Here is a 27918-nt window from a genome sequence, read left to right as displayed (position 1 = left end):
GTTTCATTAGAACTTCTAAGAAAATAATCAATTAGTCTTACATATGCAGCTTTCCTAGAGTTTCAATCAACATAAATGCTTACATGATCTATAGTTTACTCAAATATTTCAAACTAATGACATTCGCCTCTTTCACCTTTTTGCATGTAGATACTGTTATAGTTGGGTTAATGAATGAAATACTCCTTCATATATGATATATTTCTATTCTAGAATGTTAACTGAAATCATTCTGTTACTGATGTTCCTCTTGATTTTCAAATAAGAATTATTCATATTTTTGGTTTTCTTTTGTTCATGCCTTCATTTCAGAAAAAATGAAGATGAATAAAGTAACTCGTGCTAACATTAACCGGAGAAACATTTTTGGAGAGAACTTACTGTATAAAGCTGCTGTGCACAATGATACTGGTCTTGTTCATCATTATATCAAAAAAGGTGGAAATGTTAATCAGCCAAGTTATGCCGGTAGGTTGTGGTTATCACCTACAGTTATCTTGAGAGTGTTTTTTGTTTCAGCTGAATTACTGCTATGAAATTATGGCAAAGTAGGCTTAAGGCAAGCCTCAAACAGAAAGCTTCCAAGTATTTTTTCTTCTTAGGCGATGCTTCACCATCCTCTCCAGGAAGTGGTAAGATAAGGGGAGAGGCATTTCCCCTTCAAAGGTTGTGCCTGCCTGGCCACGTGCAATAGCTGCCACAGGGGGACGGGGCTCCTGGGGCCAGCTTGCTTGCTTTGTGTGAGCATTGTTACTGTGAGACTCAGCTTTTAATGGAAGAGGAATGAGGTTCAGAGCTGAAAGAAGCTGGTGATACATTGAGCTTCTGGGAAAATTAATGGTAGAGGGACAGCAAAACAGTTGCCAGGGAAACGAAGAGAACAGACTATATGAGTTGGAGAGGGTGGAGCAGGAAGCTCAGAAAGAGCAATCTTTCTGCCAGGTTGGATCTCTGGTACAGTCTTCCTGTGGGGAGAACCTGGCATGTTCTCTTGGAGAGGAATGATTCCTCAATGGCGCTTATGTACTTAAAGCACTGAGCAGCACTGGGCCAGCACCTTTTATGTGTCCTCGCTTTTACTATTGTTTCTAGACTCTCTTGATGTATGAAACAGTGCGCAAAGTCTTTTGATACACAGAGATCAGCAGCACAATCCTCAGATAAGCAGGTGATACAAGTGCTTCCTCAGAACTTACTTTAGCAGGACCTGGGTTTATACTGTAATCAATCAGAGCTCTAAAGACTGTTATTCGAAGTCTCGTAACCAGTTCATCTATCATGGTCTTATAACCCTAACCCATGGATCCTTACTTGCTAGCCAGAGCTCTTGCTTCTTGGATTTTGAGAAATCCATGGTTCTTTCTGTTAAGTCTCTGTGTGCTTCTTAGGTTCAGGAGTAGTTCTGCATGCCTCTAACTGGAATTTATGGATTTCCCAAACATCAGTCTTAACAGGTTTCTATTCATTAACCTTTTTTAATTTCTTTCCTGTGCCATTATTAGCATCCGTGGTTGCTATTCCCTACCTGTCTTTTGCTTGGCAGCATACACCTTCTCCTCACTGCCCCATGTACTTCTGCGACTTTCATGAATTCTTTACCTGTCCGTATTTTCCAGACTTTTGAACTCCCTTGTTTTCTACTTTTTCTTCTCAGTTGGCATCTTACTCTGACCTTACTACTTCTGACTACCATATCTTACAGAATTGCAGAGGGCAGTGTTTGCAAAAGGTTGTCCATAAGCCATTTTCCTGTCACCTACAATATTTGTTTAAAATGTAACCTTTACTGAAGCACACACACAAAATCACTGAAAATCACAGTCAAAATCTTTAGGTTAAAATCTAGAGATCGAGCTTCCCTAGATGGTTTTAAAATGTCCATTCATTCATTTGGCTGTGCAGGGTTTTTGTTGTGGCCCATGGGATCTTTGATCTTCATTGTGGCATGAGGATCTTTAGTTGCACGTGCAGCGTCTTTAGTTGCAATGTGCGGGATCTAGTTCCCTGACCAGGCTCAAACCCAGAACCCCTGTGTCGGGAGTGCAGAGTCTTAGCCACTACACCACCAGGGAAGTCCCTCCCTAGGTGATTTTTATTCCCATTAAAGTTCAAGAACTACTGACAAGAGGTGTGTGGCCTCCTTATAACATATTGGTTCAATGTAGTGAGCTTTTACTATATGCCTCCTCTGTGCCAAATACTGTGGATACAAAAAAGTAAACAATATCTACTAGAAAGGTTAAAATATATTTATTTTTTGATACAATCCAATAAAGACTTCAGTTCAGTTCAGTCGCTCAGTCGTGTCTGACTGTTTGCGACCCTGTGAATCGCAGCACGCCAGGCCTCCCTGTCCATCACCAACTCCCGGAGTTCACTCAGACTCACATCCATCGAGTCAGTGATGCCATCCAGACATCTCATCCTCTGTCGTCCCCTTCTCCTCCTGCCCGCAATCCCTCCCAGCATCAGAGTCTTTTCCAATGAGTCAACTCTTTGCATGAGGTGGCCAAAGTACTGGAGTTTCAGCTTTAGCATCATTCCTTCCAAAGAAATCCCAGGGCTGATCTCCTTCAGAATGGATTGGTTGGATCTCCTTGCAGTCCAAGGGACTCTCAAGAGTCTTCTCCAACACCACAGTTCAAAAGCATCAATTCTTCGGTGCTCTGCCTTCTTCACAGTCCAACTCGCACATCCATACATGACCACTGGAAAAACCATAGCCTTGACTAGACGGACCTTAGTCAGCCAAGTAATATCTCTGCTTTTGAATATGCTATCTAGGTTGGTCATAACTTTTCTTCCAAGGAGTAAGCGTCTTTTAATTTCATGGCTGCAGTCACCATCTGCAGTGATTTTGGAGCCCAAAAAACAAAGTCTGACAGTTTCCACCGTTTCCCCATCTATTTCCCATGGAGTGATGGGACCGGATGCCATGATCTTCATTTGTACACAAAATGTAATATACCCAATTATTTTTTCATAGGTAACATTTGCATTTTATAAGTCCTCATTTACATTTTGTGATATCTTTGTCTTTGATTAAAAAAAAAAAAACCTACTTCAATAATTCTTTACCTATCAAAACCAATGGTGACAACCATGAAATAGCCTGAAAATAAGCTCTGAATACCCAAAATAGATCTAATAAAGCTTCTTTCTAAAACCCTGTCAGATCAATGAATTGAGGATTATTTTACACAGATTCCTAAGCTTATGACACATTAGAACTGAAAAGAAAGATTGGCTCAGGCCAGGATGTTGATAATAGCAAGAAGTTTAAGCCAACAACAAGGCAAGAGACACAAAAAACATTAAAAATGAGGAGCAAAATTGTTGAGGACTGTAATACAGAAGGTACACTGCATATCTCTGTGGGTGTTAACAGTTGCTGCATTAGATCATGCAGCTAATATCATTATGATGTTGAATTTTTTTAAACAGTGGGTTCAATTGTATTGCCTTTATAGGAAACCTATCTTCTCAGAAAGCTTTGAGGAAATTTCCTCCAAGATAGTTACATTTTTAAAAAGAAAAAAAGATTTTGCTTGAGGATCTCCCAACTTGCAGTTTGGGGAGATAATAAAAGATTTGTTATTTTGGAGTGTAATAGATATCTTTGACTTATATCATTGTGTCTGACTAACGAAAAGATTTATCTGGCTGACTGGTATCCTTGGAGCACTTTGTAGTATGTTAATTGAATTATTGTAACTAACTTTTTGCAAATTGGGAGAAAAAATTATACAATTGACCCTTGAAAAGCGTGGGAGTTAGGGTCCTGACTCTCACTGTGGTCAAAAATCTGAGTATAAATTATAGTTAGCTCTCCCTATCCATGGTTTCTCTTTCAATGACCTCAGATTGTGTGATACCATAGTATTTACTGTTGGAAAGAAATCTGTGTATAAGATAGACCTGCGAAGTTCAAACCCACATTGGTCAAGAATCAACTTTTAAACTGACTTCTGTGAGGTCCTGCTGGCTGGGTTACTTTAACAAAAGTAACTTGAGCTACGAATAAGGCTTTTTTCCCTCTTCTCTGCAGAAAAGTAACCTGCAACCAGCATTCTCTATGAGCTAATAATGACCCCCTCTCCTTACAGCCTTTTTATTTGAGGGGGGCAGGAGTGTTCTCAAATTTTTTGCTATTTTCATGTTTTTCCATATTAATACCAACAGTGTTAAGGGTAGTAGTTTTAATAAGAATTTGAATTGAATCCGCAGATAATACAGATTGCCTCATGGTGAGATTATCTTGTTTCATATAGCCAAAGTGTTTTTAAAGCAGCAACTTAAGAGTTCTTATTTTAAGGGCAAGCACAGACATTATTAAGATGCCAAATATAACAAAACACCATTACTTTTTTGTGTCATAGGTTGGACAGCACTTCATGAAGCCAGTTTAGGAGGGTTTTATCAGACAGTAAGTGAACTGTTAAAAGGTGGAGCAGATGTGAATATCAGCGGAATGTACCAGATCACTCCCCTACATGATGCTGTGATTAATGGGCATTATCAGGTACTGTAATTCTTTTGTTTGCAGAGCAAACACTACACTCTGCAACTATTAAAAACCTCTGGGACCAAGCAGGAGAAAAACAGATAGGGATTCAGTTTCAGTTCATTCTGCTAATCAGTACTCAGAATTTATAAAAAAATATTACTGTGATGGATTGGTTGAGCCTCATATGGCAGATCCCGTTTTATATGTTACTTTTAATGACTACATGATGTGTATTTTGGTTGTACATAGTATTTTTTCAACTTCCTTAGGACTCTTTTTGTATAGTACTTTATAGGCTCTGTGTGCATGTGCTGAGTCACTTCAGCCGTGTCCAGCTCTTTGCGACCCGGTGGACTATAGCCTGTCAGGCTCCTTTGTCCATGGGGTTCTCCAGGCAAGAACACTGGAGTGGGTTGCCATTTCCTCCTCCAGGGGATCTTCCCCACCCAGGGATCAAACCCAGGTCTCCTTCACCGCAGGCAGATTCTTTACCGCTTGAGTCATGAGGGACACCCTTACAGGCTCTAGGAGAACACTTCCTTCTTAGTATGTTATGCAATGATAGGGTCGCAGCAGGCTCACAGCTTTTTGTAGTCTAGTGTTACTTTCAGAATCAGACTAAGACATGAGAACCTCTCAGGTTTAATGACCAACCAGTACACACCAGCACAGAGGTACCAATGGTTATAATATCAGAATGCTATAATTCCATATATGTTGGTTAATAGTAACTAAAGTAATGGTACGTGAATGCTAAGTTGCTTCAGTCATGTCTGACTCTGCAACCCTATGGACTGTAGTCCACCAGGCTCCTCTGCCCATAGGATTCTTTAGGCAAGAAAACTGGAGTGGGTTGCCATGCCCTCCTCTAGGGATTTTCCCAACCCAGGGATCGAAGCCAGGTCTCTTACGTCCCCTGCATTGGCAGCTGGGTTCTTTACCACTAGTGCCACCTGGGAAGCCCACAATTATGAAACTGTTAATTAAGACTGGCACAAATGCTTTATCATATGTACTCTGAGCTTCCTAGACATTTTTTCTGGTCCAGGGACTGCATTGGGCTGAGGCATTTCCTGAAAATAGTTTATTGTTTATTTAAAGTGGTGGAAGTTCCTTCTGGGCTTAAAACCTCTAGAGTGGGAAAGAGGGCTAAGGAAGATCTGTTCTGTTTCTCCAGAAGAAATACGTGCCACAGGTAGAGCTGGGGAAGGCTATAGGCAAGAATATCTTAGAAGGGATGCAGTTGAGCTCATTTCATGTGCTAGGAAGGTTATACTCAAAATCCTACAAGCTAGGTTTCAGTAGTATGTGAACTGAGAACTTCCGAGTGTATAAGCTGTGTTTTCAAAGAGGCAGAGGAACCAGAGATCAAATTGTCAACAGTTGTTGGGTCATGGGGAAAGCAAGGGAATTCCAGAAAAACATCTGCTTCATTGACTACACTGAATGAAGCCTTTGACTGTGTGGATCACAGCAAACTGGAAAATTCTTAAAGAGATGGAATACCAGAGCACCTTACCGTCTACTGAGAAACCTGTATGCAGGTCAAGAAGCAACAGTTAAAACCAGACATGGAACAACTGACAGGTTCAAAATTGGGAAAGGGATACATCAAGGCTGCATATTGTCACCCTGTTTATTCAACTTCTATGCAGAGTACATCATGTGAAATACTGAGCTGGATAAATCACAAGCTAGATCACGATTGCTGGGAGAAATGTCAACAACTTCAGATATGCAGATGATACCACTCTAATGGCAGAAAGTGAAGAGGAACTAAAGAGCCTCTTAATGAGGGTGAAAGAGGAGAGTGAAAAAGCTGGCTTAAAACTCAACAGTCAAAAAACTAAAATCATGGCATCCAGTCCCATCAGTTCATGGCAAATAGATGGGGGGAAGAGTAGAATCAGTGACAGTCGGCTCTGAAATCACTGTGGACTGTGACTACAGCCATGAAGTTAAATGCTTGTCCTTGGAAGGAAAGCTGTGACAGACCTAGATAGCATATTAAAAAAGCAGAAAGATCCCTTTGCCGACAAAGGTCCATAGCGTCAAAGCGATGGTTTTCCCAGTAATCAAGTACCATAAAGAAGGCTGAGCGTCAAAGAATTGATGTTTTTGAATTGTGATGCTGGAGAAGACTCTTGAGAGTCCCTTGGACTGCAAGGAGATCAAACCAGTCAATCCTAAAGGAAATCAACCTGATTATTCATTGGAAGGACTGATGCTGAAGCTCCAATACTGGCACCTGATTCAAAGAGCTGACCCATCGGAAAAGACCCTGATGTTGGGAAGGAGTGAAGTCAAAAGAAGGGGGCAGCAGAGGATGAGATGGTTAGATCGCATCACCAACTCAGTGGACATGAATCTGAGCAAACTTCAGAAGATAGTGGAGGACAGAGGAGCCTGGCATGCTGCAGTCCATGAGGTTGCAAAGAATTGGGCATGACTTACTAACTAGACAACAACAGCAACACTTAAATACATTCTTTCAAGTGTGGAGAAAGTAGAATTTGTGAATTTCAGATGATCAGCTCACTGTGGTTGCTTAGAAAATTCTGGGACAAATTATTAAACATACAGTGGGAGACATTTAGGCAAGCATAATGATCTTTGAGCATAAGCAGACATTGCTAAGAACACATCATGTCAGACTGACCTTGATCCTCCTTTATTAGGGTTAATTTGTGAAGGAAATGGCATGGCAAGTTGATATAAGTTATCTCAGTTTTAGCAAGCTTTTCTCCAGTGTTCTTGCCTGGAGAATCCCAGGGGCAGAGGAGCCTGGTGGGCTGCCACCTATGGGGTCTCACAGAGTCGGACATGACTGACACAACTTAGCAGCAACAACAGCAGCAAGCTAGCAAGCTTTAATTTGATGGAGCATGCTTGTGATATGTGAGTATTTGAGATGTTGAATTAGAAGTTCATTGACTATGTTATTGGGATTCACAGATATTAAAAAGATATCCCCAGACATGTTGATTATCCATTCCATTTGTGTCTGGAGTGAGCTGTCTTATAAAGTTTGATTGTTTATTCTGTTGCACTATAAAAAGTCATACCGCATAGTAGGCGGGACCATGGATAGTGTTTTGTCATTGTTGGGAGTATTTTTTTTTTAAATTCCAGACATCATACCATTTTACCGATAAATACTTGTACCTGCATCTCTAACAGATAAGGACTTTTTTCTCACACCCACATTTTTTTAATCATCTTACCTAATAAAACTTATTTGTTAATACCATTTAATAATACCCAGTCCATATTCAAGTTTTCCCAAATTATCTAAAAGTGGTTTTTATTAAAAATTTTGTTTGAATGAGGATCTGTCAGGGTCTATGTACTACATGTGTTTTTTATGTCTCTTAAGTATGTTTTGATCTATAATGTTTCTTCCTGTGTGTTGTCTCTTCTGGAGCCTGGGTAATTTGTTGGTTGGGGTTTCCGAAATTCTGGGTTTGACTGATTTTTATGGTTTCTTCTCGTATTTTCTGTAAGTGGCTGTTTTAATGGAAAATCTATTTAGAGACCATAGTTTGGGTGCGAGGTTTGCTCATTGCTATTGAACGTCATTGTTTTTAGGCATTTCCTGTGAAATCATACTTTTAGAAAGAAAAATCATGAGTTCTTACTGATATTTCCATTTCAAACTTAATATTATAGATTCATAATAACTTTACTTTTTACTTGTGTCTCTTTTCCTTTTATGCTAAGCATTTGTGTCTTAATACATTAACTTATTTCTTTATTGTACATTTTATTTACAATATTACTATTAGTGATATTTCTGTTATTAACAATAGTAATAACAATGGAACTACTAATGAATTGCTTTTTGTTTGTTTATACCCCATTAGGAATGTATAGTCAAAATATTGGCTTTTCAAGTACTTGAAAGAATTTTATTCTCTGTCTTATTGGCTTCTTACACAAGGGATTTATTGGAAGGAAGAGATTTGAAATAATATCCTCCAAACTGAGAAGGAACTTTGAGTCTGTAAAACAAAGCTTTATTAACAAAGCAGTTCCATACAGTGCAATCATGATGTTTATTGTGGATAACTTATATACTGGCAAGATTGGGCAGCGAGCAATCCAGAGGCATGCACAGCTGTGCTCCACACCACAGAAAGGAGTCCAGGGGGATTTAAGGGGGCCAGAGCTAAAATTAGAATCTGACCACCAAGTGAGAAGCACATCCACACCGACTGGAACGGGGGAGATTTCCTCCTCCTGGGGTCTCATGACCATTAACCATCTGCGTCAGCAAAAGGCATTCTTTCAGCTTTCACATCTGATGAAGGCAGAGTTGGTAGTGAATTTATCTGGCTTGAGCACATTCCTTATGAGTAGGCTAAAGTGCAGTCATGCAGAAAGGAGAGGGGAAGGACTGAAGTAGAGCTGACAAGATGGAGTCAGAGTGGTTCAGCAGCACAGAAGTCAGCTGATTCTAGAAGGAGGAAAAGCACTAGAGTCAATAATATTGTTGAAGGTGAAAAGCTACGGGCAAGCTCTCAGTAGAAGTATTTCCTTCAGGGGTCTACTGTTTGATGAACTAAACAAGTGGAGATTGTGAGGCCAGCCGCTTACTGAAATGGCTCTGCTTGTTCCAGTTAAGAATACGTGGTGGCCTTAAAATAGCCACAGATTCTTTAACACTCTTCTGTCCGAAAGGTGGAACCTGGGTCTTCTCCTCAGGAGTGTGGGCTGCAGTTTCAGTGAGTTGCTTCTAACAAATAGGATGTGGCAGAAGCAACACATTATATGACTTCTGAGACCTGGTTGAAAGCTATCGTGGCTTCTTCCTTGTTCTGTGTGTCACTCGTTCAACAACTGAAGGAAGCCAGGTGTCATATCGAGCAGCCACTCAAGCAGCTCCATGGAGAGGTGCACTGGCAGTGCGCTGAGCCTTTTCCTGCCCACAGCCACGTGAGTGAGCCATCTTAGAAGCGGGTCCTCCAGGTGCTGTCGAGCTTCGAGATGATGGTATCTCCAGCCAGCCTCTTGACTACAACCTCCTGAGAGGCCCCGAGGCAAAACTAACCACCTCCACCACTCCCAAATTCCTGACCCACAGAACTATGAGATTGTAAATGTTTATTATTAAGCTACTGAGTTTTGGGGTAACTTGTCAGGTAGCAACAGATAACTAATACAGAATCAAATACAGGTTTAAAATACAGGGTTAAAAACTCCATGGAAATAACTTATTTACTGCCATTTGATGAGAAGAGAGAGTTTTTTAAGTTAAAGAGTGTGTAATATAAGTAGGCTTCAGAAGTCCTGATAGCAGGCTATAGAGGAAGTTGGTGACTGTGGAGAGCTGGTGTCCATAGAGTATATGGATAGAGAGTATCCCCTGGACAGTGGATAAGACAGAGACTGCCAGAGTAATGTATTCCCTCCCTTAGGGTAACCATCCCCGATTTCCAGAGAAGTGAGGCTCTCTTCCCTTCCTCCTGTCTTCTTTTTCATGTTCCTTGATCCTCAGATACTCTCTTACTGCATGCTTCATTATTTGACATAAAACCTCCAGAGATAAACAAACTTGTGGAATTACTTTTCCTGAAAGAAAGCAATATGCTTTCCATTTGTATTGCTGAACAGTATGTGAAGATCCAGGCATATGAATTATAGATTTAATTATACCTACTATTACTTCCAATCCTCTTACCTAGCTTTAAACTCCCATAATAAAGTCATTTGAAAAGCAGAATCATCAAGTTTCTGAATCTTAATTTTTAAAGGATTTAGCTTATATTATCCCTGTGTGTGATGGGGCACTCTTCTCTCATAGAATGCTTTTTTGGTAAAAGGGAATATATATATGTAAAAGGAAATATATATTAAATATATATAGATATAAATATATATGTATATAATTTTTAGATGCTTAAAATTTATAGAAATTCTGACCTTTTCTCTCATTCCAGACATTTACATGGAAATATAGGCTTCTTTTAGTATAACGTTCTTTAAAGCCTGTTTCACACATCCTCCTAGACCAACATTCGTTCTTTTATTAAACATACAGTCTGTGCCAGATACTGAAATAGACACTGGGAATATAAAGATGATTAAGACATATATCTGTTGCGAAAACTTGGAAGCAACTTAAACATCCATTAGTAGGGTTGTTGTTTTTCAGTTGCTTAGTCATGTCTGACTCCTTTTCACCCCATGAACTGCAGCACACCAGGCTCCCCTGTCCTCCACCATCTCCCAGACTTTGCTCAAACTCATGTCCATTGAGAGTCAGTGATGCCATCCAACCATCTCGTCCTCTGTCATCCACTTCTCCTCCTGCATCCAATCTTTCCCAGCATCAGGATCTTTTCCAGTGAGTCAGCTCTTCGTATCAGGTGGCCAAAGCTTTGGAGCTTCAGCTTCAGCATCAGTCCTTCCAATGAATATTGAGGATTGATTTCCTTTAGGATTTACTGGTTTGAGATCCTTGCTGTCCTAGGGACTCTCCAGAGTCTTCTAAATTGTAGCATTAATACATTCATATAGGTATATTAAAAAGTAAACTATTACTCAGCTGCTAGAAAGAATGAGGAAGTTCAATCTATCTGATTTGAAACAGTTTTCAGAGTCTGATGCAGGGTAGGGTAGGCAGGAAAGAAGCTAAAGCACAGAAAAATATATATATTATAGGCCCACTTGTGTAAGAAACAACATATATACACATTTATGATATACACATATATACCTGTTGGACTAGACCTATTGGGAAAATTCAGGGGAAACTGTAACTAGGGCTAACTCAGGAGAAATAATTAGATGACTGAAGTACAAGGGTAGAGAAGGGAAACTTAGTTTTCATTGTCTGTTTCTCTGAGCCTTCTGTATTCTGAGCCATATTTATTGATTTCCTATCCAAAAATATTCATTTTAAAAGATAATCAGAGTCCCACCCTCAAAAAACTTGAAATATAGGAGAGAGATAGGTATAGGAGGTGAGTATAATATAATATAGCATATATTGGACATAAAATATGCACAGAAAAGAAGGAAGAGGTCATCTTTCTCTAGGGCATCAGTGGGTGAGGAGGTCAGGGAGCGCTTCATAGAGGAGGCTACTTGAGGAGTAGTAACAGATTAAAGAGTTTACCGGTTTCTGTCTGACGCTGAGGAGGAGGAGCAGCAGCAAAGCAATGCGGAGAAGACACTATCTCCTGGAACCTGTTAAAATCGCATTTACTAGTGCAGAATGTAATTCAAGTTCCCCATATGTATACTAGCTCCATTTCATCATCAGTCAAACCACAGACATTCTGTCCACCCTCCCTCCCTCTCCGCTTTCTTCCCTCTTCCTTGCTTCCTCTCTCTTTTTTTGGTAAGAGAAGTCATATGTACATCAACAGATTATGATTCAGTAGCAGTTACATTGAATTTTGTTGTTGGGCAACGATGTTACAGGTAAACCCAAACTCTGTATGGTTGGTAAATTCCAAATATTTGGAAAGAAATATTTGATGTTGCTTAGAGTTGTATGCTAGCATACGTTTATAATATTATACTTTTTGTCTGGGCTCCTCACATGAAACAATCTTCCTCTAGGTGGCAGAGTTACTTCTTTTGAATGGAGCCGATCCTTTATTTAGAAATGACAATGGAAAGTGTGCTTTAGATGAAGCCAAAGACTCACGTATGATGCGTCTCCTTGAGAGATTTGTTCCTAAACATCAAAACCATCTTACATCAGGTAAACTTAAACTGCTCTGTTACATCTGTTCATCATGTCAGCAGTTGCAGTTGAGTCGCTCAGTCGTGTGCGACTCCTTGTGACCCCATGAACTGCAGCACACCAGGCTGACCTGTCACTGTCTGCTGGAAGTTGCTCAGACTCAGGTCCATTGAATCAGTGATGTCATCCAACCATGTCATCCTTAGTAGAGAGTCTTAGTAGAGAGTTATAGAAATCAAGCTTAGAATTATAGAAATTAAATTGATTTTCCTCAAAAATTTTGAGAAAACCCATCCAGTGACGTTCTGGCTTCATTTGCAAATGCACCAAATGGAAGAACTCTAAAGGAACTAAGATAATACTAAATGTACTTTTCCCCAGGATATGCATTGCAAACAGGAAACTTTTATACAGTTCTGGGTTTTCCCCCCATAATCCATTGACTGAACAACATGAGTTATAAATTGTAGCTTATGTTTGGCTGTATCTTTTTCAATGAATATGGTCAGGATTGTTTGCTTTCATTCCTGAAGAATATTTTCTAACGGCTATACTTTTGCCTTGTCATTCATCATTACACTGTTAAGTTAAACAGCAAAGGAGCAGATAAGTTAAACTTCAGTTTCAAAGAGATTATATAAGAATCATTCATATTTTATTGAAGTATAATTGGTTTACAATGTTATGTTTCCGGTATACAATGTAGTGATTCAGTATTTTTATATGTTGTACTCCATTTAAAGTTATTGCAAAGTAATGGCTATATCCCTGTGCTTATTTATTTTATACACAGTATTTTGTATCTCTCAGTTCCCAAACCTTTTTTTGCCCCTCTCTCTTCCCTTTCCCCACTGGTAGCTGTTACTTTGTTTTCTGTATCTGTGAGTCTGTTTCTGTTTATACATTGATTTGTTTTATTTTTTTACATTCCACATATAAGTGGTAATATAGAGTATTTTTCCTTCTCTTATTTCACCAAGAATAATACCTTCTGGGTTGTTGCAAGTGGCAGAATTTCATTCTTTTTTATGGTTGAGTAGTATCCCATTGCATGAATATATACTCCATCTTCTTTATCCATTCATCTGCTATGGATAGTTAGGTTGTTTCCATATCTTTGGTATTATATATAATGCTACTATGAACATGGGGGTGCTAGTATCTTTTTGAATTCATGTTTTCGTTTTCTTTGGATGTATATCCAGCAGTTTAATTGCTGGATCATATCATGGTTTCTTTTTTTTTAATTAATTAATTTTATTTTTGGCTGTGGCGGGTCTTCATCTGCTTTCTGTGCGGGCTTTCTCTAGCTGTGGAGAGCAGGGGCTGCTCTTCCTTGCGGTGCGCGAGCTTCTCGTTGCGGTGGAGTCTCTGGTTGCGGAGCGCTGGCTTTCGGTGCTCGGGCCTCAGCGGTTGCAGCACGCTGGCCCAGTAGCTGTAGCGCGTGGGCTCTTGGGCGTGTGGGCTTCACCCGTTGCGGTACACAGGCTCAGTAGTTGCAGCTCACAGTCCCCAGAGCATGGACGCAGTCGTTGCGGCCCTCGGGCTTAGTTGTTCCACAGCATGTGGAATCGTCCCAGACCAGGGATCGAACCTGTGTCCCTTGCATTGGCAGGTGGACTCTTATCCACTGTGCCACCAGGGAAGTCCAGTCACATCTTAGCCCTACTTTTCTTTTCAGGAGCAGTCTCCATATCTCCATACTGTTTTCCATTGTTGCTGCTGTTGTTCAGTCATTAAGTCATGTCCAACTAGTTGTTTGCGACCCCGTTAACTACAGCACGCCAGGCTTCCCTGTCCTTCACTGTTTCCCAGTTCAGACTCATGTCCACTGAGTCGGTGCACAGTGGCTGCAGTTTACATTCCCACCGACAGTGTACAAGGGATCCCTTTTCTATAAATCCTTAACAGCTTTTGTTGTTTGTAGACTTTTTGATGACAGATATTTTGACAGGTGTGAGGTAACATCTCACCACGCTTTTGATTTGTATTTCTCTGGTGATTATTAGTGTTGAACATTTTTTCATGTGCCTGTTAGCTATCTGTATATCTTCTTTGGAAAAATGTCTATTCACGTCTTCTGTCCATTTTTTTAGTTGTTTTTTTTTTTTTAATATTGCATTGTATGAATTGCTTATGTATTTTGGACATTAACCTCTATTGGTCATATCATTTTCAAATATTTTCTTTCATTTAGTAGGTCATCTTTTTGTCTTGTCAGTGATTTCCTTTGCTATGCAAAGCTTTTCAGTTTCATTAGGTCCCATTTGTTTATCTTTTATTTCATTTCCTTTGTTTCCTTAGGAAACAGATATAATAATATAACAAGATAATATTAAATATTACAATGATTTATTTCAAAGAACATCCTGCCCATGTTCTCTGTTGGAAGTTTTGTGGTTTCTGTTCTTACGATTATGTCTTTAATCCATTTTGAGTTTATTTTTGTATGTGGTGTGAGAAAATGTTCTAATTTCATTCTTTTACACGTAGCTGTCCAGTTTCACTACTTATCATACGTACCATTTATTGAAGAGACTTTCTTTTATCCATTGTATTTTCCCTCCTCTGTCACAAGTTTGTTGAAAATAACTGCATTGGTTTATTTCTGAACTTTCTAGTCTGTCCCATCAATCTGTGTCTGTTTTTGTGCCATCACCGTAGTTTTGTGTAGTCTGAAGTCAGGGAGCATGATTCCTCCAGCTCTGTTCATCTTTCTCTAGATTGCTTTGGCAGTTCAGGGTCTTTTGTGGTCTTGCATAAATTATAGGATTACTTGTAGTTCTGTGAAAAATGCTGTGACTGTTTTGATAGGGATTGCATTAGATCTGTGGATTACTTTGGGTAGCATGGAAATTTTGATAGTATTCTTTCAGTCCAAGAACACAGTATATCTTCTCTTTTCCATGTATCATCTTCAGTTTCCTTCACTGATGTTTATAGTTTTCAAAGTATAAGTTGGTTAAGATTATTCCTTGGTATTTTATTCTCTTTGATGAGATTGTGAATGTAAGTAATTGTTTTTTTTCTTACTTTCTCTTTCTGATAGTTCCCTATTAGTGCATAGAAAAGCAGTGGATTTCTGTATATTAATCATGTATCCTTCAACTTTAGTAAGCAGATGTATTAGGAAGTGATAATGATACAATTCATTATGAAAGAATTTTTGCCTTTTAAAAGCTTGTACACTTGCATATCGGAGTATAACTGTGGGGAATATAAAAATACCAAATTCAGTGCCCATCTTCAGCATTATGTTGTTGGGTCTGTTTTGCTTTTCCTACAGAAGTGTTTTCAGCTCTCTCAAGACAGTATTTGGTTTATAATAAATATGGAAATCATAAATTATATAATGTTATATGTGCCAATTTTAATAAAATGTGTTTTCATAATTTTATTTTTTCCACTTGGTTTGCTCATGGCAAAGGCCTTGTGGTTTTAGAAGCCTGGAGTCTGACCTCTGGAGGCTGTTTTCTTTGATTTTCTCTTTTTGTTTACAGCTCAGAAGAATAGCCTTGACCCTTCAGATGGAGAGGAGGCACACCAGCACAAGGTAGCTCTCTGTTCAGCGGTGAACATGTTTATGGAGCACACCTATGGGTTATGTTATTGATCATTGGAGGGGAAAGAAAGACTGTTAAGCATTCATCGGGAACAGTGACTTCGCCTTTGCTTTTTAGACACTTTGGAATAATTACATGAGACTCAGAAGGTTCTGGGCTGTTAGTGTGGGAAGCAGTTGAGTAAATGTAGTGTATGTGGGCACACTAATGTATTGGTAACCATTTCTACTTCCTTTCTCCTCTTTATAAAGCCATGAGGTTTATCAGCCATGTTGACTTTCCTCTGGCCTGAGCACAGTATGAGAGTCAAAGGTGCTAATCCAGCCCATTAAACTTTACGTGGTGGGCAGTTATTTCCCATCTGATGCTTCCGTTGTGATGTGTGAGAGGAAGCCCTGTTCCTGTCTCAGTCTTGTCAGCCCAAAGTAATCTTTCCATACATGCCTACTTGGTTGCATTATCTGTCTTTTTGTTTTTAAATCCCTTCTTCCACTACCCTATGTGGAAGCACACTATGATGCTCACAGATACCAGAGGAAGAAACTCTTAATTCTATCTCTGTAACAAATGGGAGAGGAGAGTGGTTTTAAAGCATATTTACAAAGATTCCTTATGAAGGAATTATCTGATTGTTTTAAAAGCCTATATGGATTAGCTTGATTAAAATTTTTTATTATGTTTAGTAATAAGATTGATAGTGCTAAAATACTGGCAAGTACAAAGTAAAATGTACAGGAAAAAATAACAATTAGCGCATATATGAAATTTGAATCTATTACATTTGTCTTTCTGCTTTTCGTCTATTTTTTTCTGAAATATACATCAGGTTGTATATATCCTAGCAGGCCCTGTGGTTAGATCAAATTATAAGGTTGAATGGAATAATAGTTTTCTTTTTCTCCAGTCCAGAATGAATTGAATGCAGAATTACAGCTGACAGTTAAAGCTAACTATGTATTTTGTTTCTATAGAAACCAAAATTCAGTTCTAAAAATCACAGTGGGTTTGTTTGTGATGAAAATTCCAACAGACAGAAGCCAGAACATGTAGAAGTCAATAAAGGAAGCAGAAAGAGTTTATTTATAAATACAGATATATATGAACATTATCAAAAAGACTCCCCAAACATGAGAATTGGTAAATCCAAGCAGAAACAATCAATTCTCAACCAGATACACTCTACAGGATTCAGAAAGGACAATCTCCATAGTGCTGAGGATCCCAGCACAAGTGTGTCTAAAGATAAAGGAAGAAGATATATGCAACATAAAAGGACTCAAGTGGATGATACAAGCCAAGAAAGCAGTCCAAGAAAGACAGTGGCTGTCTCTTCTTCTAGAAGGAGAAGCAGATCAGTTACTCGTCAGGAACAAGCTCTCCAAATCCTTGATGACCTTCCAGAAAAGTCGTGTAAACCTTTCAGCCAAGCTCTATCAGGCCTGAAAAATGGTTTGTGTAATGATGTTGAAACTTGTTCAATTCCCAGAGAGACACATACTCAAAGCCTGGATTTATCAGACAGTCAAGAAATAAAATGTATGGAAGTAGAATCCACTGACCAAGCTGGAGCTGTTTCTCTCTTAGGACTTTCTCTACATGAAAAAGCCAAGTTACTACCTGTTACTGCAGATCAGCAGCCTCATACTCTCCAAGACCAGGAGCACATTAGCCCTTATAAATCTCATGAAAACAGTAACTCAAGTCAAAAAGATGAGAGCCTCAAGTGGGAAAAAATTTCCCCACCCTTTATACAGGAAAACTTTGATAATGATGATCATGGTGATTCCTGTGCCTCTGAGGAGACTGTCATATCTAAAAAGGTGATAAGTTCTTCAGGTGGCAAAAACCATGATAATTATAAAGAGAATAAAACAAATAGAGAAGAAATGGATTTTCAACAATTTTTACCTTCTCAAGACCATTTTCCACAGGAAAATGAGTTAAAAGCAGACAGTCTAACCATACTTCCACAACAGGAAGCTGTTTGTTTTTCTAATTCAGATAATATAATAGTTTCTGAACATGTTCCAGATTATGAGCAATGTTTATGTGGAACTTCTTTTGATCACTCACATGGCAGTCCTGAACATACTCCTCTGGCTTGTATAGGAACACTCTCGACACAGGAAGCTTCAGAGTTGACCAGCCATGAGAAGCTGATCAAGAATCCTCAGGATTATAGCCCCAGCACACTAACTCCTTTAATGAATCAAACAGATAGACATATTGTGGAAAAGGTGAATAAGGAAGGAGACACCAAAAGGAATTATACCGACACAGGCCGAAAAACAAGTCCTTCAAATAGGCCTTCATCCAGAGGTGTTCCTTCTCAAGTAATGGAAACAACTAAGGTTGAAAAAAGGAGACAAGAGAGCAAAGCCATACAAAATACAGGTTTTCATTCTGCTGACAATGAAGAATTGACCAACATCTCACAACTTAGTCAAAGAGAAGAGAGGGAGATTTCTCACAAACCAGGTATTACTAGTATTGTTCAATTTGTACACATTTCCTATAGATTTAGTTATTTCATAGAAATTTCCAACTGAATTTCACTTAACCTCTGCCCAAACTGATCAGAATGAGGACGTGTGGATCACAATTTGGAGATACTATTAATTAGTTAAGTAATGGTATTTTCTTTGAAAGAAGGTACTAAATTAATATTGACAGAAGTTAAAGAAGTATTTCTATGAGTTTTTAGCTTTCTTTTTAATATAGCACCTACTTGATGTCAAGAAACCTAACAACATTTTCATAGCAGGAAAATGTTAGCTCCATTGATTTTAGTGATTCACTGTTGAAATTGCATCCAGGAAACTAATTTACGTTTGTTGTATGAAAACATTTTTAAAGGCTTCCATTCCTTTAAATAAAAAAGCAGTCTAGAAAGGAACAGAAACGTGGAGCAATTATATGACTAGACTCTTGCTTAGTCCTATAACCAGTAAGGAGAAATACAACACTGATACTTCAAAAAAATTTTTTTTCAGGTGAGGAATTTGTCAATGGAGATGAAAACGGTATAAGAAATTGTAAAGACAAAAAAGAAAAACTAGATTCAGAAATTCATATGCCTACTAATATCCAATCACACAAAAAAATTCAGAATTTCAGAAAAAGAAAAACTGTCTCCAAAGCTACCTGCAGGCAAGGTTTGTATTCCTGTACTATATAGGGACAAGGTGTTTGCATGACCACTCCTAGCAATCCACTCTCCTTCAAAGAATTATATACACTTTCATATTTACTGTTTTATTTTTTTAATCACTCACTAATTTATAAGATTATTTCGGCTCTATTTGTTAGGTGGTTTTACTATAATACACCACTTGAGAATCTCTTAGTCTTCCAATATATTGTCATATTTTTGTCTGTTTGTTATGTTAGAGGGGATAAGGTAAACAGTAGAGACAGCAAGGAGGTTGAGTCGGGGCAGCAGGTCTGGATTGTGTCAGTTCAGATTCCTTAGAACTTTCACTGAGCCCTTTTAACATAAGGGAAATTAAAGAAGCATGGCCACTAGTTTCTTTTTGTCAGGTACATGAACTGTGTGTGCTTGACAATATGGGTAAATGGCTATTCTTTGGTAGTTCTTGGAGCTAGTTCTGTGGTGAACCATAGGCTGGACTACTTCAGGTCAAGTGTCAAGCCCTGCTAAGTTGATTAGTAAGAAAAAGCTGATAGAGTAAGAGGTAGGATTACTAGGCACCCTTTTGGAACTTTTCCCCATTGTCTCCCTCTCATGGAAACTAACGCGCTTCTTATACATACCTCCAAGGGAATGGCAACCGACTCCAGCATTCTTGCCTAGAGAATTCCATGGACAGAGGAGCCTGGTGGGCTACAGTCCATGGGGTCACAGAGTCGGGTATGACTTTGCCTGTGTGTACTGAACTGTAACTTCCTCCAATTTTAAAGGAAAACTGGAGAAGGCAATGGCAACCCACTCCAGTGTTCTTGCTTGGAGAATCCCAGGGACGGGGGAGCCTGGTGGGCTGCCGTCGATGGGGTCGCACAGAGTCGGACATGACTGAAGCGACTTAGTAGTAGTAGTATAGTGGATTGAGTAGTGGCCCCCCAAAAAACCCAGGTCCATGTCCTAATCCCTGGAATCTATGATACTGTTCCATATAAAGAGTGAATATTACCTTATTTAGAAGAAGAATCTTTGCAGATATAGTTAAGGACCTTGAGATGACGAAATTGTATTGGATTTTCCAAATGGGACCCAAATCTAACAACAAGTATCCTTATAAAAGAAAAATGGAGACAGCTTTGAGACACGCAAGGAAAGAGAAGATAATGTGAAGAGCCCGACAAAAGAACAATGTGGCCAAAAGCCCAAGAAGCTAAGTTGGAGGAAGCAAGGAAGGATTCTTCCGTATAGCTTCCAGAGAAATTGTAGCCCTGCTGACACCTTGGTGTTGGATTTCTGGTCTCTAGAACCACAAGAAACTAATATGTTTCTCTCGTAGCACTTAATCAGATTTTCATGTAGTTTTTTACATGTCTCTCATTCCCCTAGGCTGCAGGCCACTCAAAAGAAAAGATAGTGTCATCTGTTTTCTTTATATAATGTTAGCATAGTTTAGGGAAAAATTTCATTGTTTTTAGTATTTTTAACTTGTGATGTAAGGAAAAGAAATAAAAATATTTAGATGATAATATTGTACTGAATTTTCTGTGAAAGAAAAATGAAATGCTCAATAGGCCATAGTTTGGTTCTTGACATCTTTTGTCATCAGAGACACACTCGTTGAGATATGAGAATAAATGCAGAAAGCGGATTATGGACTACCGAGTGAAATGAGCATAGAAATGAAGCAAGTCTTATTTGTCTCAGTCAAGCTTAAGACAGAGTGAACAACAGCTGGAGTGCATTAACGTGCTCAGATGCTCTACCGTTTCTTCACGAATTGTGTTTTAAAATAGCAACAGCAATTATAATATTAATTGAGGTATGTTTCTGTGTGGGACTTCCCTGGTGGCTCAGATGGTAAAGAATCTGCGTGCAATGCAGGAGACCTGGATTCGTATGCCTCGCTTGGGAAGATCTCCTGGAGAACGGAGTCGCACCCCACTCTAGTATTCTGGCCTGGAGAATTCCGTGGATAGAGGAGCCTGGCGGGCTACAGTCCAAGGGTTGCAAACAGTCGGACGTGACGGAACGACTTTCACTTTGTGTGTAGTGCATGCTTTTTAGGATGTTTTTAGGTGGTTGCTTTGTGTTTTCTAAGATCCTTCATAATAATCAGCACTTGGCAGAAAACTCAGTTTTGCTTGGCAAATTTACAGAAAGGAAGACATCTGGGATAGATGAGAGGAATGCCACAGGGGAAAGCCAGCTTCATCTGGCTGCCAGAAGAGGACATTTGTCTCTGGTGAAAGCTCTAATAGAATCTGGAGCAGACGTGAATCTAAAAGATAATGCAGGTTTGGATTTTTAAATTGTAAATGTCTTTATAATTTGAACTCACTGATATATATATTTCACCCACCCTCCCCCATTTTGATCCTGACTGTTATATAGAAGCTCACTTTGAAAATTCTTTTTATAATATTTTATGGTTTATCTTAGTTCCCACCAATTGCAAAAATAACCATGGTAACAGCTTTTAATATATCTTTGGGAGCATTCATTTATTTTCATTCATTTTTCAATAAAGAAGCTTTATTAAGGCATTTTCCTTGGAGGCTTTAATATCATTGCTTAACGTTATAGGGAATGCCAAATTTTCCTCTTTCCCTGTCCCTTCTTTTCTTATTTCTTGATAATATTCCTTTTTTCCTTCCAGGTCATGTTTTTATCTTAAAGCTCCATTTTTAAATTGATCTTCTAACATTTTTCTCAAGCACACGCACAAAAAAAACTTGTGTAAGAAATTCCAGAGGGAAAAAACTCAGATTGATTGTTCACATGTCTTTTTAAAGAGAAATGTGACAATACAAGATATAAATAGGAAGGTCAGATGATCTTCAGTTCAGTTCAGTCGCTCAGTCGTGTCCAACTCTTTGCGACCCCATGAATCGCAGCATGCCAGGCCTCCCTGTCCATCACCAACTCCCAGAGTTCACTCAGATCACATCCATCGAGTCAGTGATGCCATCCAGCCATCTTATCCTCGGTTGTCCCCTTCTCCTCCTGCCCCCAATCCCTCCCAGCATCAGAGTCTTTTCCAATGAGTCAGCTCTTCGCATGAGGTGGCCAAAGTACTGGAGCTTCAACTTTAGCATCATTCCTTCCAAAGAAATCCCAGGGTTGATCTCCTTCAGAATGGACTGGTTGGCTCTCCTTGCAGTCCAAGGGACTCTCAAGAGTCTTCTCCAACACCACAGTTCAAAAGCATCAATTCTTCAGTGCTCAGCCTTCTTCACAGTCCAACTCTCACATCCATACATGACCACAGGAAAAACCATAGCCTTGACTAGACGGACCTTAGTCAGCAAAGTAATGTCTCTGCTTTTGAATATGCTATCTAGGTTGGTCATAACTTTTCTTCCAAGGAGTAAGCGTCTTTTAATTTCATGGCTGCAGTCACCATCTGCAGCGATTTTGGAGCCCCCAAAAATGAAGTCTGCCACTGTTTCCACTGTTTCCCCATCTATTTCCCATGAAGTGATGGGACTGGATGCCATGATCTTCGTTTTCTGAATGTTGAGCTTTAAGCCAACTTTTTCCCTCTCCTCTTTCACGTTCATCAAGAGGCTTTTCAGTTCCTGTTCACTTTCTGCCATAAGGGTGGTGTCATCTGCATATCTGAGGTTATTGATATTTCTCCCGGCAATCTTGATTCCAGCTTGTGTTTCTTCCAGCCCAGCATTTCTCATGATGTACTCTGCATAGAAGTTAAATGAGCAGGGTGACAATATACAGCCTTGACGTACTCCTTTTCCTATTTGGAACCAGTCTGTTGTTCCATGTCCAGTTCTAACTATTGCTTCCTGACCTGCATACAGATTTCTCAAGAGGCAGGTCAGGTGGTCTGGTATTGCCATCTCTCTCAGAATTTTCCACAGTTTATTGTGATCCACACAGTCAAAGGCTTTGGCGTAGTCAATAAAGCAGAAATAGATGTTTTTCTGGAACTGTCTTGCGTTTTCCATGATCCAGCAGATGTTGGCAATTTGATCTCTGGTTCCTCTGCCTTTTCTAAAACCAGCTTGAACATCTGGAAGTTCACTTTACTAGTGTGTGAGATGAGTGCAGTTGTGCAGTAGTTTGACCATTCTTTGGCATTGTCTTTCTTTGGGATTGAAATGAAAACAGACCTTTTCCAATACTGTGGCCACTGCTGAGTTTTCTAAATTTGCTGGCACATTGAGTACAGCACTTTCACAGCATCATCTTTCAGGATTTGAAATAGCTCAACTGGAGTTTCATCACCTTCACTGGCTTTGTTTGTAGTGATGCTTCCTAAAGCCTACTTGACTTTGCATTCCAGGATGTCTGGCTCTAGGTGAGTGATCACACCATCGTAGTTATCTGGGTCATTAAGATCTTTTTTGTGTAGTTCTTCTGTGTATTCTTGCCACCTCTTCTTAATATCTTCTTCTTCTGTTAGGTCCATACCATTTCTGTCCTTTATCGAGCCATCTTTGCATGAAATGTTCCCATGATCTTACTCTAATTTAATATCTGACTTGAAACAATTTGGCATGATTGGTGCTTACTTGGTCCCATGATAGCTTGTGTTCTGTTAGTCATTTGTCACTTGTATCAATAAGTATTTTGATGAGATTAATTTGTTTTAAAAAATGAAGATTATGTTTTTATTGAGATGTACTTGATTTATAATATATTAGTTTCGAGTATACAACATAGTGATTCAAAATTGATAGACTATATTCCACTTAGTTATTATAAAATATTGACTGTATTCCCTGTACTGTACAGTATATCCTTGAGCTTATTGATTTTATATATAGTAGTTTATACCTTTTAATTCCTTACCCTATCTTGCCCCTCTCTTCATCCCTCTGACCGCTGGTAACCACTAGTTAATTGTCTGTATCCATGAATCTGTTTTTGTTTTGTTGTATTTACTTGTTTCTTTTATTTTTTAGATTCTACGTATAAGTGATAACATAGAGTATTTATCTTTCTCTGTCTGGCTTATTTCACTAAGCATGATACCCTCCAGGTTCATCCATGTTTTTGCAGAAGGCAAAATTTCATTCTTTCTATGGTCAAGTAGTACTCGTTTGGAGAAGGCAATGGCACCCCACTCCAGTACTCTTGCCTGGAAAATCCCATGGTTGGAGGAGCCTGGTGGGCTGCAGTCCATGGGGTCGCTAAGAGTCGGACACGACTGAGCGACTTCACTTTCACTTTTCACTTTCATGCACTGGAGAAGGAAATGGCAACCCACTCCAGTGTTCTTGCCTGGAGAATCCCAGGGATGGGGGAGCCTGGTGGGCTGCCGTCTATGGGGTCGCAGAGTCAGACACGACTGAAGCGACTTAGCAGTAGCAGCAGCAGCAGCAGTGCTCATTTGCTTATTGTAAATAATGTTGCTGTGAACTTGGGGGTGCATGTATCTTTTTGAATTAGTGTTTTTGTTTTCTTCAGATATATACCCAACAGTAGAATTGCTGAATCATGTGGAGTTCTTTTTTTTAAGAAAATTCCATACTGTTTTTCTGCAGTGGCTGCACCAATTCACACGCCCACCAACAGAGTGTAAGGGCTCTCTTTTTTACGTATCCTCACCAACATTTGTTATTTGTTGGTATTCTTTTTGTGAACACTATTTGTGTTCTTTTTGATGATAGTCATTCTGACCTAAGTGGGATAATATCTCATTGTGGCTTTGACTTGCATTGTTTTGATGATTATCAGTGTTGAGCATCTTTTCATGTGCCTGTTGTCCATCTGTATATCTTCTTTGGAAAAACGTCTGTGCAGGTCTTTTGCCCACTTTTTGATTGGCCTGTTTGTTTTTTGATGTTGAGTTGTATAAGCTGTTCATCTATTTTGGATATTAACCCCTTACCAGTCATATCATTTGGAGATATTTTCTGCCATTCAGTAGATTTTCTTTTCTTTTTGTTAATGATTTCCTTTGCTGTGAAAAAGCTTTTAAGTTCAACTAGATCCCATTTTTAAATTTTTTAATTTTGTTTCCTTTGTCTTAGGAGACAAAGCATTTTGTCTATGTTTTCTTCTATGAGTTTTATGGTTTCCAGTCATACATTGGGTTCTTTGGTTCATTTTGAGTTTATGTTTATATATAGTCTGAGAACTGTTCTGATTTCATTTTTTTAAACATATAACTGTTCAGTTTTTCCTGGTACCACTATTGAAGAAACCATCTTCTCTCCATTGTTTATTCTTGCCTCCTTTGTCATAGATTAACTGACATAAGTGTGTGGATTTATTTCTGGGCTGTCTATTCGGTTTCATTGATCTGTGTGTCTCTTTTTCCCCATATGAGACTGTTTTGATTACTGTAGCTTTGTAGTCTAATCTGAAGTCAGGGAATGTGACTCCTCCAGTCTGTTCTTTTTTCTCAAGTTTATTTTGCCTAGTTAAGATCTTCTGTGCTATCATACAAGTTTTAAAATTATTCTATCCCTGTGAAAAATTCCATTGGTATTTTGATAGGACTTACATTGAATCTTAGATCACCATGGGTAGTATAGTCATTTTAACTATTAACTTTTCTAATACAGTATCTCTTATCTTTTCAACTGTTTGTATCATCTTCAGTTTTTTCATCACTATTTTATAATTTCCCGAGTATAGGTTTTTTACCTCGTTAGGTAGGTTTATACCAAGGTATTCATTATTTTTGTTGCAGTTGAAGATGAGAAAGTTCCTTAATTTTGCTTTCTGATCATTTGCTGTTAGTGTGTAGAAATGAAACAGATTTCTGTATATTAATCTTGTATCCTGCAGCTTAACTGAATTTATTGACAAGCCCTAGTAGTTTTTCGGTGGTATCTTTAGGATCTTTCTAGTGTAGTATCGTGTCATCTGCAAAGAGCGCCAGCGTTACTTCTTCCTTTGCAGTTTGGATTCCTTTATTTCTTTTTCTTCTCTCATTGCTGTGGCTAGACCTTCTAATAATAGGTTGAATAAACGTGAGGGTGGGCATCCTTGTCTTGTTCCTAATCTTAGAGGAAATGCTTTTAGCTTTTCACTGTTGAGTATGATGTTAGCTGTAGTTTGTCATATATGGCCTTTATTATTTTGTTAAGATATGTTCCCCCTATGCCCACTTTTTGGAGAGTTGATCATAAATGGGTGTTGAATTTTATCACAGGCTTTTTCTGCATCTGTGTAGTCATACGATTTTTATTCTTCATTTTGTTAATGTGGTATGTCACATTAATCGATCTGCAGACATTGAAAACTCCTTGCATTCCTAGGATAATCCCACTTGATCATGGTGTATGATACTTTTAATGTATTGTTGGATTCGATTTGCTAAAATTTTTGCAAATTTGATTTTTGCACCTATGTTCATCAGTGACATTGACCTGTAATTTTCTTTTGTGTGTGTGATATCTTTTTCTGGTTTTGGTGTCAAGGAGATGCTGAGCATGTACAATGAATTTGGAAGTGTTTCTTCCTCTGCAGTTTTTGGGAATAATTTGAGAAGGACAGGTGTTAATTCTTCCCTAAATGTTTGGTAGAATTCATCTCTGAAGCCATCTGGACTTTGTTGGGAGTTTTAATTACTGATTCAATTTAATTACTGGTAATTGATCGGTTTATATTTTGTATTTCTTCCTGGTTAGGTCTTAGGAGATTGTATATTTCTAGGAATTTTTCCTTTTCTTGTAGGTTGTTCTTTTTATTGGCATGTAGTTGTTTGTAGTAATCTGTTATGATCCTTTGCATTTCTGTGCTGTTAATTGTAACATTTTTATTTTTATTTTATTTTATTTTATTTGGGCCTTTTCTTTTTTCTTTGGTATATCTGGCCACAGTGTATTCAATTTTGTCTTTTCAAAGAATCAGCTCTTAGTTTCACTGATTTTTTTTTCTATTTATTTGGCCTCTACTTAATTTATTTTTGCTCTGAACTTTATGATTTCTTTCCTTCTCCTTTCACATTTTTTGTTCTTCTTTCTCCTGTTCCTTTAGGGATAAGTTTAGGTTTATTTGAGACTTTTCTTCTGTAGAGGTTTAGAACTTGCTAGTGCTGTATCCCATAGATTTTGGATCATTGTGTCCTCATTTTCATTTGTCTCTACGTGTTTGTTGTTTTTTTTTTTTTGATTTCTTCAGTGATCCATTGGTTGTTGAGTGGTATATTGTTTAGCCACCATATGTTTGTGTTTTTTCAGTTTTATTCCTGTAGTTGATCTCTAGTCTCATAGTGATTTCCGTATGAATGAAAAGATACTCAATATGGTTTCAGTGTTCTTATATTTACCGATACTTGTTTAGTTGCCTAGCATGTGATCTCTCCTGGAGAATGTTCCATGTGCACTTGAAAAGAATGTGTATTCTGCTGCTTTGGGATGGAATGTTCTATATGTATCAGTTTAAGTCCATCTAATATAATGTGTCATTTATGAGTTTTTCCTTATTGGTTTTCTTTCTGGATGATCTATCCATTGATGAAAGTGGGGTGTCAAAATCCCCTACTATTACTGTGTTACTGTCAATTTTTCCCTTTATGTCTGTTAATATTTGCTTTATATATTTAGGTGATCCTGTATTGGATACAGATATATTTTAAATTGTTATACCTTCTTGGATTGATTCCTTGGTCATTATGTGATGTGCTTATTTGTTTCTTATAACAATTTTTGTTTTAAAGTATTTTATCTGATACAGATATTGCTACTCCAGGTTGCTTTTTGTTTCCATTTGCGTGGAATACCTTTTCCTATTCCCTACCTTTCAATATGTGTGTGTCTTTAGATCTGAAGTGAGTCTCTTTTAGGCAGTATATATATATATATATATATATGGGTCTTGTTCTTGTATCCATTCAGTCACTCTTTGTCTTTTGATTGGAGCATTTAGTCCATTTACTTTTAAAGTAATTGTTGATATATATGATCTTCTTTCCATTGTGTTCATGGTTTGGGAGTTGTTTTTGTAATTCTCTTTTTATTCATGTTTTTCTTTTGTTTTCTTGTTATTTTATGATTATCTTTAATGTTATGTTTAGTTTCCATTTTCTTTTTTG

At 38.4% G+C, this 27918-nt stretch overlaps 1 protein-coding gene across 1 annotated transcript in view; it reads left to right on the top strand.

Annotated features, from left to right (window-relative positions):
• Positions 1 to 27918, top strand: part of ANKRD31 (ankyrin repeat domain 31) — a 135039-nt gene that overhangs the window by 53616 nt on the left and 53505 nt on the right. The window contains 7 exon segments of the mRNA XM_052646829.1: positions 313 to 468; positions 4380 to 4522; positions 12077 to 12221; positions 15704 to 15756; positions 16738 to 18244; positions 18760 to 18925; positions 21069 to 21202. Of these exon segments, the coding sequence (XP_052502789.1) occupies positions 313 to 468; positions 4380 to 4522; positions 12077 to 12221; positions 15704 to 15756; positions 16738 to 18244; positions 18760 to 18925; positions 21069 to 21202 (2304 nt within the window).

This window comes from Budorcas taxicolor, chromosome 10, assembly GCF_023091745.1.
Source record: "Budorcas taxicolor isolate Tak-1 chromosome 10, Takin1.1, whole genome shotgun sequence".
Taxonomy (NCBI): domain Eukaryota; kingdom Metazoa; phylum Chordata; class Mammalia; order Artiodactyla; family Bovidae; genus Budorcas; species Budorcas taxicolor.
Note: the sequence above shows the minus strand (reverse complement) of the source record. Positions and strands in the feature narration are given on the sequence as shown.